This window comes from Phoca vitulina, unplaced genomic scaffold, assembly GCF_004348235.1.
Source record: "Phoca vitulina isolate PV1807 unplaced genomic scaffold, GSC_HSeal_1.0 scaffold62, whole genome shotgun sequence".
In the NCBI taxonomy this organism is placed as follows: domain Eukaryota; kingdom Metazoa; phylum Chordata; class Mammalia; order Carnivora; family Phocidae; genus Phoca; species Phoca vitulina.
In genome coordinates this window covers 2972775-2985094 of record NW_022589765.1, presented here as the reverse complement: position 1 = coordinate 2985094, position 12320 = coordinate 2972775, and the positions used below count along the sequence as shown (strand labels likewise).

General features: G+C 33.0%; 1 protein-coding gene across 6 annotated transcripts in view; it reads left to right on the top strand.

Moving 5' to 3' along the window:
• STAG2 (stromal antigen 2) overlaps nucleotides 1-12320 on the top strand; it is a 130141-nt gene that overhangs the window by 82379 nt on the left and 35442 nt on the right. For all 6 annotated transcript variants that reach the window (XM_032391329.1, XM_032391331.1, XM_032391332.1 and 3 more), the window contains 9 exons: nucleotides 365-463; nucleotides 554-633; nucleotides 4943-5050; nucleotides 6806-6917; nucleotides 8647-8764; nucleotides 9404-9507; nucleotides 10559-10651; nucleotides 10783-10872; nucleotides 11449-11652. In XM_032391329.1, coding sequence (XP_032247220.1) covers nucleotides 365-463; nucleotides 554-633; nucleotides 4943-5050; nucleotides 6806-6917; nucleotides 8647-8764; nucleotides 9404-9507; nucleotides 10559-10651; nucleotides 10783-10872; nucleotides 11449-11652 — 1008 coding nt within the window. The remainder of the gene's footprint in view (nucleotides 1-364; nucleotides 464-553; nucleotides 634-4942; nucleotides 5051-6805; nucleotides 6918-8646; nucleotides 8765-9403; nucleotides 9508-10558; nucleotides 10652-10782; nucleotides 10873-11448; nucleotides 11653-12320) is intronic.

The following is a 12320-nucleotide window of genomic DNA, read 5'->3' as shown; positions in this document are numbered from 1 at the left end:
CTGCCTCTTCACTAGCCTTGAAGTTCTTTGCATGTATCCTTTACAAATACTACTTTCTGTAAAGGAAAACTTACTGTGAAATATGCTACCATTGTCTTTCACAATAGTATTGCTCTGAACAAATTTTCAAAAAATTTTCATTTGACATACAGAAATAGTAACCCCAAAGGTATTTAGTATTAAATGTATGTATTGATTTCCTATTTTTTCATTATCAAAGATGAGAGTTTTTGAAAATGAGAGTTTTGAAGAATTGTATGGAACATATTTAAAAATCTAAAGTAAAAGATACTGTGTATGTCTTGAATATTCAGGTTGAAAATACGCAGAGTTTTAATGCATTTTCTCCTCTTGCTTCATTTAGCAAGGTGAGGTAAGACTCAAATGTCTCACTGCTCTACAAGGGCTTTATTATAACAAAGAGCTTAATTCCAAACTGGAGCTTTTTACCAGTCGGTTCAAGGTTAGTATTACTTTAAGTATTTAAAAATTACCTGTTGTTTGAAAATATTTTTCTCTTACTTTAAAAATATCTTAATTTTTTTGTCCTTAGGATAGAATTGTGTCTATGACCCTTGACAAAGAATATGATGTTGCAGTACAAGCAATAAAATTACTTACTCTTGTTTTACAGTAAGTATGTACTTATTGCATATTACTAATGTCCAGATATTTAAATATTACATTAGACAAGATGGTTTAAATTTATCTGGTTCTAAATTTTAATAACTTAAGACATGGAATTTTTGCAGCTGGAAGTTCAATTTTCTCATGTAAGATTGAGTAAACTGAAATAAGGAACCATTAGACTAGAAAATTTTAACTGAGCTAGGAATTCCTGTGTTCCCATTCTAATGATCAGTTTCCTTTCCATTTCACGGTCTTAGGTGCCCTTGAAAAAAGTTAAACACTTGAGTGTATTAAATGTGCTTATTATATTTTGTTACACTTTTAGAAATTAGTATTTACTGAAATTTCTCTGGAAACAATCTGAGTTTAAAAGCATTCTGTTATGTTAAAATGTAGTAGTAATGATGCAGTTGTTTCCTTTTTAAAAAATTTACCATTTTAATTAAAAAAAATTTTTTTTTAATTTCTAATTGAAGTGTAGTTGGCAAATAATATTAAGTTCATTTCAGGTGTACAACATAGTGATTTAATAATTATATACTTTATGAAATGCTCACCACAATATGTGTATTACGGTATTACTGACTATATTCCCTATGATGTACTTTTCATCCTTGTGACTTACTTATTTTATAACTGGAATTTTGTACCTCTTAATTCCTTCACCCATTTCGCCAATCCCCTACTCCCCTCCCCTTTGGTAACAGTGCATGAGGCTTCCTTTTTTTCCATTCTTGCCAACACTGTTCTTTCTTGTCTTTTTGATATTAGCCATTCTGACTGGTGTGAAGTGATACCTCATTGTGGTTTTGATTTGCATTTCCTTAATGATTAGTGATGTTGACCATCTTTTCATTTGTCCGTTGGTCATCTGTATGTCTTTGGAAAAATGTCTATTCAGGTCCTCTGCCCAGTTTTTAAATCAGATTTTTCTTCATTTTTGATGTTGAGTTGTATGAGTTCTTTATAAATGAAAACAGTATGGAGGTTCCTCAAAAAACAAACAAAAAGACCCTAAAAATAGGAGTACCATAGGATCCAGTAATTCCACTTCTGGGTATTTACCCAAAGACAATGGAAACACTAATTTGAACAGATACATGCACCCCTATGTTTATTGGAACATTATTTACTATAGCCAAGACATAGAAGCAACATAAGTGCCCCATCAACAGATGAATGGATAAAGAAGATGTGGTATATATATATACAATGGAATATTAGTCATAAAAATTTTTAGAATTTTAAATACATTTTAAATGTACAGTTTAGTAGCATTTAGTATGTTCACCTTGTTGTGAAGCCATCACCATTATGCATATCCAGAACTATTTTTAATCATCCCATACTAAAACTTTGTACCCATTAAACACTGATTCCCTATTCCTTCCTTCCTGCCTGGCCCCTGGTGACCACTGTTGTACTTTTTATCTCTATGAATTTAACTATTTTAGGTAATTCACATAAGTGGAATCTTACAGTATCTGTCCTTTTGTATCCGGCTTATTTCAGTTACCATGGTATCTTCAGAGTTCATTCATGTTGTAGCATGTAGATTTCATTTACTTTTGAGGCTCAGTAATACTCCGTTGTATGTTTATACCACATTTTATTTACCCATTCATCTGTCAGTGGACATTTAGATTGTTACCATGATCCAAATAATAATTGCCAAAGGGTATTTTTTTTAACCTAGCATGCTACTTCTGACACTCCTATGGAAAATTCATCATGTAATAGTAGCCACTGAAATTGTGATAAAAACTAATGTGTGATGACTGCCCAGTATCATTTTAAGTCATACTGTAAAACTGTAGTAATTTTTAAATTTTGGTACTGGTGTGTGAATAGACTGATTAGTAGCAGAGAATAAAGAATACAGACAAACACAAACAAATCCAGGAACCTAGTATAGGGTGAGGGTGGCATTTCCTTTAAGAAAATAAATGGTTTTGGGGCACTTGGGTGGCTCAGTCGGTTGAACATCTGCCTTCGACTTGGGTCATGATCTCAGGGTCCTGGGATCGAGCCCCACGTCGAGCAGAGCAGGGAGCCCGCTTCTCCCTCTGCCTGCCGCTTCCCTTGCTTGAACGTGTGCTCTCTCTCTTGCTGTCAAATAAATACATAAAATCTTAAAAAAAAAAAAAAAAGATAAATGGTTTTGTGACAGCTAGGTTCTATTTGGGGAAAAATTAAATCAGATTCCCATCTCATTCCTTATACAAAAATAATTTCCAGATGGATGACATGTTTAAATGCAAGTAAATGAAACCATTAAAGTACTAGATGAAAACTTGGGGAGGATTAAACGTTTTTATTTTTTTTTGTTTTATATGTAAAATGAGCAAGAGCTCTCTGAACATGACATAAAACCTAGACATAAAAAAATCATTGAATTAACTACATAAAAATGAAAAAATGTCTATATGACATAAAATACCATAAACTCAGAAAACCAATGACAGATTGGTCAAAATATTTTTATCATTGGAGTCAATTTTAGTAAATTAAAGGATGGAAACCTAATAATGGTCAAAAGTTAAGAGAACCAGATCATGGACAGAAAGAAAATTAAAAAATATATGAAAAGATGTTTAGCCACACTCAGAGACAGGTAAATTAAAATGAGATCATTTTTTAACCTGTTGCTTGACAAAGATACAAAAGTGTTTGGTAATACACTGTGTTGTTGAAGCTGTGCAAAAACAGGTCTTTAAAACACTGTGATGGGGGACTATAAATTGGTATAATCCCTTTGGAGAAAAGCTTGGCAGTATCTATATTCAAAATTTTAAATGCTCACATTCTCTAACATAGCATTGTTTGTAATAGAATTATTGAAATAGCCTAAATGATTATCAGTAGAGGAAGAATTAAATATGTAAGATAATAGCTATTTTGAGCAGTCTTAACTATTGCATTTTCTTTTTTAGTTGGACTTAAAAAATTATAAATATATATACATGTTATGAAAGTATTGAAAGAATTATGAAATAAGAAAGTAATAGTACTCTATATGTATTTCTGTAGCTGCTTCTTCCTCAATACCCTGTGGACATCTTTCCTTATTTCTCATATTTTTATGAAGGATAATAGACTCATTTATGTTGATTCAGCCATTATAAATACCTAATAACTGAAAGTTGTCAGGAACATTCCTTCTCAAACAATGAAAATGAGTGAACTGCACATTTAACTATACTTTAACTGATTTGATTCAATATATGTCTTTTCATTATAAAATGACACAGGTGGTTTTTCCAGTAACAATTCAGTATTATACAGAGAGTATCTTAAGTCAAAAGGCTTTCAAAACTTGAATTTTAACATTTTGGTTTTGTTTCTCTCAAAAAGAAGTAATATTTCCTTAGGCATCAGACTTCTGGAAACTTTGAGCACAGCAGAAAACCAAAAAGGATCTGAGCTCCTCAGCTGATCATCTAATGTACTTTAGACTTTTTTTTTGCTGGTGGTGGTCCTATGGTTCTCAATTTACATAGAGTGCTAAAAACCTAGATTGTTTATTTCACAGCAGACGGAAAGCATATTAGGGGGTAAAGAGCTGCCAGACACCGGGACCCTGAAAGCAGAGTCTGTAAGGGAAGAACTCGACGAGGTTTACCCTGGGGTACTGTGATTGATGGGCCTAATAATGACTTTTATTTACCAGGAAGATTTTATTAGGTTTATTTTGTTTTTTAAAAATAAGATCAGGAAAATGAACACTACATTTTAGTAAGATTTTTCCAGTGGTAGATGGTAATTAAAGGTCTTTGGCATTTAAATGTTGATTATTTCAAAAAACCATTTGCATTTCCTCATATGGTGTTTAGTACATGGTGAAGTATTCATCATTGTGAGATAATTGGGCTGTTAGTATATTTTAATGTGATCTTATCTCGTTAATATTACTGTGAAATATATACAGAGTGTTTTCTGTGATTATTAACTCTAAGCTCTTAGAATGCCACCACTTAATTTTTTTACGTTAGTTTATATTATTTTGTCTTCCTTTCTCTTTAGCATCCTTGTCACATTGTTACTTCTCTTCAACATATATTTCTGTATTCTGGTATTCACTCTAATTTGACCTCCCATTGATCTTAGATGTTGACAAAATATTCAGCTCTTTTGTCAGGGCATGCTTTTACTGACAGATGATAATCAAATAAGGTCAATTTTTCTTTTTCTTTTTTTAACACAAGTAGTGAAAAGTGTATTATTTTTAATGTACAAGCATGGATCGTGGTACTCAGTATCCTTAAAATTAAGTCATTGAAACTGCTACTGCTCTTTTTTTTTTTTTTTAAAGGAGTAGTGAAGAAGTTCTTACTGCAGAAGATTGTGAAAATGTCTACCATCTGGTTTATTCAGCTCACCGGCCAGTAGCAGTAGCAGCTGGGGAATTTCTCTACAAAAAGTAAACCTATATTTTTGTATTTTCTAAAGTATACTTTTATGATAGTAATTTTATTGTACTGTAATCGATACTAAAAATATATATAATTCATTTAAAAAATTATTCATACAGGTCAAGTAGAAACTTTCACATTTTACTCTTTCCTTTAAAGGTTTCAATTCTCCAATTTACTTGGTTTGTAGAAGTTAAATCTTCAAAGGGAAATGTCTTTTATTGAATAAAATACATAAACATATATAAAATATATAAAAATATACCTAACTACATCATCATGTTAAGACCTTTTCCTAATTTTTCATTGTTTTCTCCAATGTCAGCTTCTAACTATTGCCCTATTATAATATTTAGTCTTAAGCCTGTTACTGCTTGCTTTAGAAAATATTAAAAGGTTTTGCTTCACGTGTTTGATATAGTTTGACATAAGAATCCCTAAAATCCTATAGTCCTTTTTATGTTGGTATAACACCTCAGATTAAGTAGTATGGATAGTGGTGTGAATATCTGACCACAGAAAACATTGAGCAAGTGTTATGTAATGGCTTTTATTTTATTTATTTATTTTTTAAGATTTTATTTATTTATTTGAGAGAGAGTGAGAGAGAGCACAAGAGCAGGGTGGGGGGGGCAGAGGGAGAAGCAGACTCCCCGCTGAGCAGGGAGCCCGATGTGGGACTCGATCGCCCTGAGCCGAAGGCAGACGCTTAACCGTGTAACCACTAACTCAGTTGGTTAAGTGTCTGCCTTCGGCTCAGGTCATGATCCCGGGATACTGGGATCAAGCCCACTGTCGGGTTCCCTGCTCAGTGGGGAAGTCTGCTTCTCCCCTTCCCTCTGCCCCTCTCCCTGCTTGGGTGCTCTCTCTCTCATTCTCTCTCTCAAATTAATAAAGAAAATCTTTAAGAAAAAAAAAAAGAAAAGATGGTTTCTCTTAAAAAAAAATAAAGAGAACAGTTTGAACACATGGACTAAACTATATCTTTGTAAGATTTTATTAAAATGCCTGTTTGGGATGGGGGAGTGTTAGAGTACATGATGTAAAATGTTCATACTCCAGTTTCTATTTATTGCTACCCAGTGATATTTCTTTGTTATTTATAAGGAAAAACCACCATGATATCCATAGAAAGAGGCCACTGAAGTCACTTTGAGACAATTGTGCAAGAAGGATAGAAGGAAAATAAATGTTCAGTTTTAAAGAGATGAATATCATAGATTAATGTGCATAAATGGTATGGGCTAGTGTAATACTTCTACAAAAGGAAATGGTTGCATAAAATGCAGTAATGTTTTTAAAAAGAAATAATCCAGGGGCGCCTGGGTGGCTCAGTCAGTTGGGCATCTGCTTTTGGCTCGGACTTTGGTCTGAGGGTCCTGGGATTGAGCCCCACAGCAGGCTTCCTGCTCAGCGGGGAGCCTGCTTCTCCCCTTCCCTCTGCATGTTGCTCCCCCTGCTTGTGCTCTTTTGCTTGCTCGCTTGCTCGCTCCCTCTCAAATAAATAAAATCTTATAAAAAAGAAGTAATCCATAACTCTATAAAATTAACTTGAGAAGTTAATTTGAGAGGACTTAGAAGTACCATTAAGTATGAAATGAAAAAGGTTTATAGCTATTATTTACTTGGGTATCATGTTGGAGAATACCTACCCAGGTCCCATTTACTCTCTTTTATTAGATGCTTAAATATGAATTTAATTTTTTAAATTAGGAAATAGGGTTTTTTTTGTTTTAAAAGTAAATACTTTGTCTTGATCATAGGCTCTTCAGTCGTAGAGATCCAGAGGACGACGGTATGATGAAAAGAAGGGGACGACAAGGTCCAAATGCCAACCTTGTTAAGACATTGGTTTTTTTCTTTCTGGAAAGTGAGGTTAGTTGATGTTGTTCATTTTATACTTAATGTTCAAAACAATTTGGAGAAGGGGTTGAAATAACGTACATCTTAAAATCTTCCATATATCACAGTAAATCTTGGATATAATAGGGTTGTACCCATTACACAAAATTAAAAAAAATTCTTTTAGTAAGATGTTCAAATAATAGGATTTATGTGTAGTACTAAGAGTATGAATTTTGGAGTCAGAAAGACCTGATTACCAATTGGGCCCCTCTACTTACTATTTGCATAACTGGTTTAGTTACTTAATCTTTCTAAGCCTCATTTTCCTTGTAAATATGTGGGTAATAATTTCTTAGGTATCACTGAGCTAATCCATGTAAAACTCTTTATTTTTCATGTGAAACTCTTAACACAGACCTTGCACTTTGTTCTCAATATTTGGTACCTGCTTTATTAATTTTGTTGTAGATAGGGATTTACATTTAACATCAGCTCTTTTAGGTTTCCCTCAGGTTGAAAATTTGCCTGTTAACCAGAATTTGAGAGGATCCAACGTACATTTTTGGTGTTCATATTATGTATTATTCAATCAGTTTTAGGGTCTTTTAAATACATTTTTAAATTTTTTCTGTATATAGAAATACAGTTGGTTTTTGCATATTGACCACTCATCTGTAACTTTGCTAAATTCACTTATTTTAGTAAGGTTTTAATAGATTCCTTGGGATTCTTTATAATAATGCAGTCAAGTCATTTGCAAATAACATTCAGTTTACTTCTTCCTTTCTTACATTTATGCCATTTTCCCCTGGCCTTACTGAACTGATTAGGACATCCAGTAGAATGTTGAATAGAAGTGGTGAGAGTGGACATCTTTGGATTGTTCCTGATCTTAGGGGAAAGGCATCCAGTATTTCTATATTGTTATTAGTGATAGGTCACATGGTAGTTTATATTGAGAATGTTTCCTTCTATCCCTTTTGTTGAGTTTTATCATGAACGGATGTTGAATTCTGCCCAATGCTTTTTCTGAGGTGATTATTTTATTGAGATGATTATTTTATCCTTCATTATATTAATATTTGAATTATGTTGACTGGTTTTTTGAATGTTGAACCAACCTTGAATTCCTAGGATAAAACCTACTTGGTCATGATCTATTATCCTTTCTATATATTGCTGGTTTCGCTTTGCTGGTTTTTTGAGGATATTCCCTCTATGTTCATCTTAGATGTTGGCCTCCATATTTTTTTATTTGTAATGTCTTGGACAGGTTTTGGTATTATTGTAATGATAGTCCCCTAAAACAAGTTGGGAAGCTGTAGGGCCTTTTAGGCTTCACAAAACGAAGATAAATAATATGCTTATATATTGAATTGATAAACTTTTTTTTATGTTTTAAGTAGCCATTATCCCTCCTGTTAAATTAAATTCATAGTATATTTTATAACTGAGTGTGGTTAACTCATGTAATATTGAGTCCAAATAGGCACTAAATATACATGCATATAATCTTTTCAGAATTAATTTTCTGGTTAACTATTGTAATGATTATTGTGAGACATGTTTAATGATACTACCCAACTGGGTTCACTTATACTCAGCCAGCTAAGGCAGTTTCTTTGTCCTGTTTTCCATTTGACCTCAAAAAACAGATTGCTGTTTGGGTTTGTACATGGTGCCAACAAAGTTTCCATTCTTTTGAATTAAGGCTAGTATGCTATTTGTCTAAGACCACATTGCTCTTTTTTAATTTTAGTTACATGAGCATGCAGCTTACCTTGTGGATAGCATGTGGGACTGTGCTACAGAGCTACTGAAAGACTGGGAATGTATGAATAGCTTGTTGCTGGAGGAGCCTCTTAGTGGAGAAGAAGGTAAATGGCTGTTTAGTTAATGGTATTTTGTTGTTTAGTCAGTTTTAAAACTAGATTTTACTTATGCCATTTGTTTATCTTTAATATTAAAAAGTAATTGAGAGTGCTTGCTTATTAACATCTTTAATATTAAAAAGTAATTGAGGGGTGCCTGGGTGGCTTAGTCGGTTGGGCATGTGATTCTTTCTCAGGGTCCTGAGATTGGGCCTTGTGCTGGGTACAGAGTCTGCTTGAGATGCTCTCCTTCTCCCTTTCTCTCTACCCCTCCCCCGCTGGAGTGTTTTCTCGCTCTCAAATAAATAAATCTTAAAAAAAAAAGTACTTGAAAATCTTTGTGAATAATTTTGTTTTCATATACACGAATATTACGAAGAAAGATATAGTTGCTGTCAATATTGAATTTTTAAAAAATTTTTCTGGTATCCGTGTTCATATTTTCTTTGGTTAAATTGTGGACCAGTGGTACACAGATTTGTACTGTTCAGTAAACAAGTTCTCATCCTATCTGTGATACAGTAATGGGATTTTCTTTAGTATATTAGGTCAGATTCTGTCACAGGCAGAAGGATTGTTATGTAATACTTAAAAGTAACATATAGGGAACAGAAATAGGTTAATTCTTTCTGATTTTTTTTTCAGCACTAACAGATAGACAAGAGAGTGCTCTGATTGAAATAATGCTTTGTACCATTAGACAAGCAGCTGAATGTCATCCCCCTGTGGGAAGAGGGACAGGAAAAAGGGTATGTTGGTATAGTTTCACTATTCTAAGGTGTGTTTCTTCTTTTGATTATGATTTTAAAAATTCTTGCATGTAACTATAGAGCCAAATTTTTGAATCTTACACTTTATTTTTCAGATGATCTTTGCTAATACATATGTGTTAGAAGTAAATTTTAAAGTATTAGCAATGGGAAATTTGAGTTCTTTCCATGAGATACTTTGTTAGTTACTACAGGAGATAAAGTGATTGACTGCTCTCAAGACTGATTCTAGCTCACCGTTTTAGAATTGTGCATTTTTGCATTTTGGTTTATTTATAGATTTGCTTTCTTTTCCTTTTAATAAAAATCAGGAATTAAAACATAATTATTCATCAAAATGGAGAAATTCCTATTTCCCTGGATTATATTTTAATGCATCACTGCAAAGTTCACATATATTTGTATTGTAGACCAACAACTCCACAGCCTTTGAAAGTTTTTTGATTAAGAGGCACAAAAATATATGGTTTGTTACATAGTATACATCTATATATATGTGTCTGTGTATAACAAACAAAAGTTCTTCGAACAATACTTATGGTATGTGACGCATTCTATTTTATTTTGTTTTCTTTTTTTTCCTTTTTCTAATTGATGATAGAATTCATGCTGTCATGAGTGAATTCATGTTGAATTCATAACCCATGCATCATGGCCCACAGCTTAGAATAGGCTGAAATGCTACTCAGTCCCATTGTTATATAAGCTCCTAAACTACATTTCCTTCCTAACTGCTGCTTTATTTGTCTAATGGTAGCGTTGGTTACTTTAATTGGGTATTGGTTTTGCCTCTAGAACTATTCCAAGTTTTTTTTTTTGCTGTTATTTTAGGTGGCTTTTTAAAAAATATTGTGCTCGTTATAGTTATTCTTTGTTACTTTTGGGTTTCATGTTTTATAGTAGAAATTTTGGTATCTGTCATTTAAAATGTAGTTTCATTACTTATTTTGTATGTCTTAACTTAAACTTGAGCATCTAACAGTGTTACTAGGTTTAATAAATACTTAAAAGCATCGTTGTGCTACTTTAGGTGCTGACAGCGAAGGAGAAGAAGACCCAGTTGGATGACAGGACAAAAATCACTGAACTTTTTGCTGTGGCCCTTCCTCAGTTATTAGCTAAGGTAAGTTTGTGTAATAGACGAGTACTTGTAAGAAATTACAGGTTTTCTTTGGAAATGTCAAACTGATTTGTATTACAATGTTTACTTAACATTATTGTGATGTTTTGACATGATTTTTTTTTATTTCAAAGTACTCTATAGATGCAGAAAAGGTGACTAACTTGTTGCAGTTGCCTCAATATTTTGATTTGGAAATATATACCACTGGACGATTAGAAAAGGTACAATGTTTCCTCTATATAAAAACACCTTGAAGAAAAACTACTAGTTTTGTTCATCCCATCATATTGTTTGTTTATATTCTTGAACCTTCTAATGTTAAAGGAAACCTACATTTTATATATCTTCTTTATTTTTTATAAGTAGGATTTAGAGAATGGCATTAATGAGTCTTCCCTTTGATTCATGACCATAGCCATTTTCTCATTCCTAGCCATTATTTGACTGTATCTGAGAGATTTAAGGAGATTGGGGGTAGGTAGCTGGATAATAACAATTATAAAATGAAAGCAGTTAATATTCATTGAATACTTTTATAAATTCTTTGTATTAACATTCTCACCAAAGCCCTATGAGATAGGAAATATTATTCCCATTAAAGCTGAGGAAATAAGTATATGGGTGGGTCAGTGTATTTATTTACCACGACTAGGAAAACACATCAAAATGTATGCCCTACTTGTTGTAGAGTTATTATTTTTGAAGCTTTTAAGTGTAGTCTTTCTGTGCCTGTCATACATACCTTAGTTTTTTCTAATATGTACTTAGTTTTAATGAAAAAAACTTTGATTTTGCAGCATTTGGATGCCTTATTACGACAGATCCGGAATATTGTAGAGAAGCACACAGATACAGATGTTTTGGAAGCATGTTCTAAGACTTACCATGCACTCTGTAATGAAGAGTTCACAATCTTCAACAGGGTAGATATTTCAAGAAGTCAACTGATAGATGAGTTGGCAGATAAATTTAACCGGCTTCTTGAAGATTTTCTGCAAGAGGTATATATTAAAAGTATTTTGTCAGTTGGGTCCCTCCCCTTGAGTAACTGAATTAGTCACCATTCCTGGTGATAGTCCCTAGCAGTATGTTGAAAAATATTCAGACATTCTGTTCTTTGATTATCATGCTACTATTACTCCTCCACCAAAATGGGAAGGTGGTAAGAATCTGTGACTTGGAGAAGATGAAAGCAAAACTAATTCCCCCCCTCCCCCCCTTTAACTTTAAAGAAATGATCTCAGAAGTTACCAGGGTTTAGCTAAACTAGAGGCTGTTAGGCAACAGGGTGTAAATGGAACAGAAAAGGAGAGCTAGACTATGGCCATGTAGCCTCAAAGTAGTCTATTTCATACTGTTTTGGCAGTGTTAGTAAGGAAAGGTAATTAATGATCTTTGATACTGTAAAGCCTTGATAAATTGCTGTTATAGCGACTGTTGATTTTGGGGTTTCCTGTGTTCTGTTATATTTCCAAAGAAACTTAAAAGTGTGGCACTCAAATACACTAATGGTTTTTTTTTACTTTTATCTGTTTTGATTAAGGAGGGTACATGTTGAGATGAGCACTGGGTGTTATATGGAACTAATGAATCATTGAATACTACATCAAAAACTAATGTTGTACTATACAGTGGCTAACTGAACATTAATAATAAAAAAAGAAAATAT